The following is a 3,463-nucleotide window of genomic DNA, read 5'->3' on the forward strand; positions in this document are numbered from 1 at the left end:
TCATTGCGGTTGTGAAGACTCTTTCTCGAAATGGTTTGCCATTTCGTGGAACTAATATAAAGGGCAACCAAAATTAGATTGGGCTAGGGCAACCCAAAGCCCGGGGCCGGCCCTGCACTTATGCATAACAGAAGACAAAACGTAGAGAAAATAAACCTCCTTGTGATTCTCTTATACGTCTAAATATTTCAGACTCCATACAAGAAATTCACATCTCCTTGCATCTGAATAAGCAACGAAATCCGTAAAACGCAATCAAACATCTGAAAATTTTCGACACCCCTGAAATCAGTTAACAACGCGTAGCAACAGATTTGTACGAGCTTACAAGCGCGCGCGGACACCAAACATAGGGTCAATTGCGGATACACCCCCTGCGCTATCACCCAATTGCTGATAGACCCCCGGTAGTTCTGCCTAGGTAAAAAAATTTCTCAGACTCTTTAATCCTAAGAGACCTCCTGACCATCAATGAGTCACTCAAGACTGTTTCACTCACAACTGTCTATCTGCAATCGGGTGATACTACTACAGGACTGTCTATCTGCAATCGGGTGATACTGGGGGCCCTATCCGCAACGAACAACGCCCCGAAAAACACAGAATTAAACATTACCTGAAATCAGAGTCATCGCAAATCCTCTGAGCCTTCCACCCCTTGATCTCCCACCTCGACAGGATGGCGTTCCCGTACTCCGGCGCGATGCAATTACAAGAATAAACGAGCTTATTGTTTTCTTTCAAAAGTTTAGAGAAGATGGTTTTGAAAACATGATGAAAGAAGCCAATGAACTTGCTAATGATGTTGGTATCGATCCGACATTTCCGATAAAAAGAGTGGTTCGTAGAAAGAAGCATTTTGATGAGGATGTGGAAGCGAATGTGGAAGGTAGTCAATCACCGGAGGATAATTTTAGAGTTTCCTATTTCCTCCACATTATTGATCAAGCTCTTACATCACTCAAAGATCGTTTTGAACAATTCGAGCTCTATGAAGAAATCTTCGGTTTTTTGTTTAATGCAAAGTTCATGAGCATTGGTGAAGAAAAATTAATGGAACATTGCATTAGATTACAAAGCTACTTGGAACACAACCAACAATGTGATATACATGGAAAAGATTTATTCAATGACCTACGAGCTTTGCAAACAATATTGCCGAAGGAAGTGACTAAATCAATAGACATCCTTGACTTCATAAGATCTTATTGGGATGATGGTGGCTTTCAATGTGCATGGGTTGCTTATCGGATTTTGTTAACTATCCCAGTTACGGTTGCCTCGGCGGAGAGAAGTTTTTCCAAGTTGAAATTGATAAAAAGTTATCTTCGTACTACCATGTCACAGGAACGATTGAATGGATTGGCAATGATATCAATTGAAAATGAATACTTAGAGAAACTTGAGTATGATGACTTAATTGAAGAATTCGCTTCAAAAAATCAAGGAGAAGTATTTTTCTTTGAATTAAATTGTAACACAAATGTAATCTCTTCTTATATGAATATTGATTTTGCATGATAATATTATCAGTTTGAGCCCAATATAGAACGCTAAATTGTATTATATGTATTCATTTTTATCGTTATTGTTCGTACCAAATTTTTAATATAAAGGGCAACCAAAATTAGATTGGGCTAGGGCAACCCAAAGCCCGGGGCCGGCCCTGCATGGAAATTTCATGCAAAGGATTCATTACGAAGGACGGATCTCTTGACTGTGAAAATTGGATATTGTTGCTCCTGGTATGGAACTATCAGCATATTTAAGGAACAAATTACACAAGTACTAACGCAGTATATTTTTTGGTTATGAGAAACTAGGCTTATTTTCTATGAGACTGGAGTGGGTTCAGACTTTGGATCTTTGGACTGGAGTAGGCTGAATAACTGTGCAAGATCAGCGTCCACTGGAGTGGGTTCAGACTTTGGATCTTTGGACTGGAGTAGGCTGAATAACTGTGCAAGATCAGCGTCCAAGGATGTACAACAGCTACACTCAGGAGATTTACAAAATTCCCTTGTTCAATTATGTCCATTTTCTACCAAATAGTCCATCAAATGTAACTCCTGGATCTTCGCTAAACTGCATTGAGCCAAGATGATTTCCATGACATTGACCAAATGATATCCCAGCGGTCATGGAACAACATTAGTAGAGTAGCTGAACAACACTAAAATCAACGATCATGAATATAAGATGACCATCCATAGAAACATTATATGACAGCAGATAGATATATGCATGGTTCAGTTCCAATTTGGTTGATGGTAATATTTATGAAGATTTTATAATGATTTTTCTGCAATATGCTCATCTCACTGCCTTGGATGCTGACAACTACTACTTGTCTGGATGTCTGGTATATCTCAAGGAAAAGCATTCCGGCAGATTCTCTAACAAATTGTTCCAAAAGATTCATTCAGTTAGGACTGATTTCTTAACCGTCAAAATAGAATATGGATGCTCCTGGTATGCAACTCTCAACACTACTTAAGAAGCAAATAGTACTGAATCATTATAAAATCCACAATTTGGATTAAGAAGCAAATAGTACTGAATTCAACAAATTGCCTTAGCATATATTTGGAGGTTAGAAGACTCGATGATTTCTGTTCAGAAATATACAAATAGGGGTATCTATACACATGCTTATTCAACTCGCTCATTGTTAATATCTCATTTTATGAAATATTTATGAAGCAAATCCTTTTGTGCGTCAATGACCCATTACAGTAGCATCATGCAATTTTGAACTAACGAAAGATCCATTTATTCAAATTTAATGTTGGGCATTTAATGAATTGGGGGTCTTTCAATCAGTCTGCCGTCTTTGCAGCAAAGAATGCAAACTTGCTATATAACTGACAATATAACCAAGCAGAACTAGAACAAGGTAGGCTTATAGAAATACCATTGGAAACTACTACTACTTCATATTGGCAGGTTAGCTCAATTTGCAGCTTAACAGTATGAACTCCCCAGCTATCATTGTCCTTTCATCCACTGTCCCACGATCTTTTATATCTTGCCTACACACTTGGTCGGGAAACCTGGACATAATGGAAAAAGGATCGAGTACTCGAATCAGGTTATGGCAATGGCAAAGAATAAATAAACTTCACAGCTGAAGCATCGCTCGCATTTCCTGGTCATCTGTGAGACTGTCAGTCCTCATAATAACTGGAACCATGCTCACTCAAGTTTTTTTGAAAAAATTTGGTATTCGGTCTCGTGTATGAAAGAATTAGGAGGAAGATCCAATGAAGTAATGAGATTGGAAGAGAAAGGGTAGGCAAGAGCTCAGGAAGTGGTTTCCTAGGCTTCTCTACCCATAGGAAAGGTTGCATTCTCCTGATCTGTCATTGCTGTGACGGTCAGATATTTCCCGACAAAAATGCTATAGTTCAACTACTTTATAGTGGAGTTGAAAGGCTCAGAGCACTTGTTGAATTCAGAGGAA

At 38.7% G+C, this 3,463-nt stretch overlaps 1 protein-coding gene across 1 annotated transcript; it reads left to right on the plus strand.

Moving 5' to 3' along the window:
• LOC109839123 (zinc finger MYM-type protein 1-like) lies at positions 772-1,521 on the plus strand. The gene has a single exon (XM_020407554.1). The coding sequence runs from the start codon at positions 772-774 to the stop codon at positions 1,519-1,521; it is 750 nt and encodes a 249-aa protein (XP_020263143.1).

Source organism: Asparagus officinalis, chromosome 4 (genome assembly GCF_001876935.1).
Source record: "Asparagus officinalis chromosome 4, Aspof.V1, whole genome shotgun sequence".
Lineage (NCBI taxonomy): Eukaryota > Viridiplantae > Streptophyta > Magnoliopsida > Asparagales > Asparagaceae > Asparagus > Asparagus officinalis.

Bases quoted from the DNA above. Each gene is read 5' to 3' on its own strand.
- LOC109839123 (XM_020407554.1), top strand. From the start codon at position 772: ATGATGAAAGAAGCCAATGAACTTGCTAATGATGTTGGTATCGATCCG.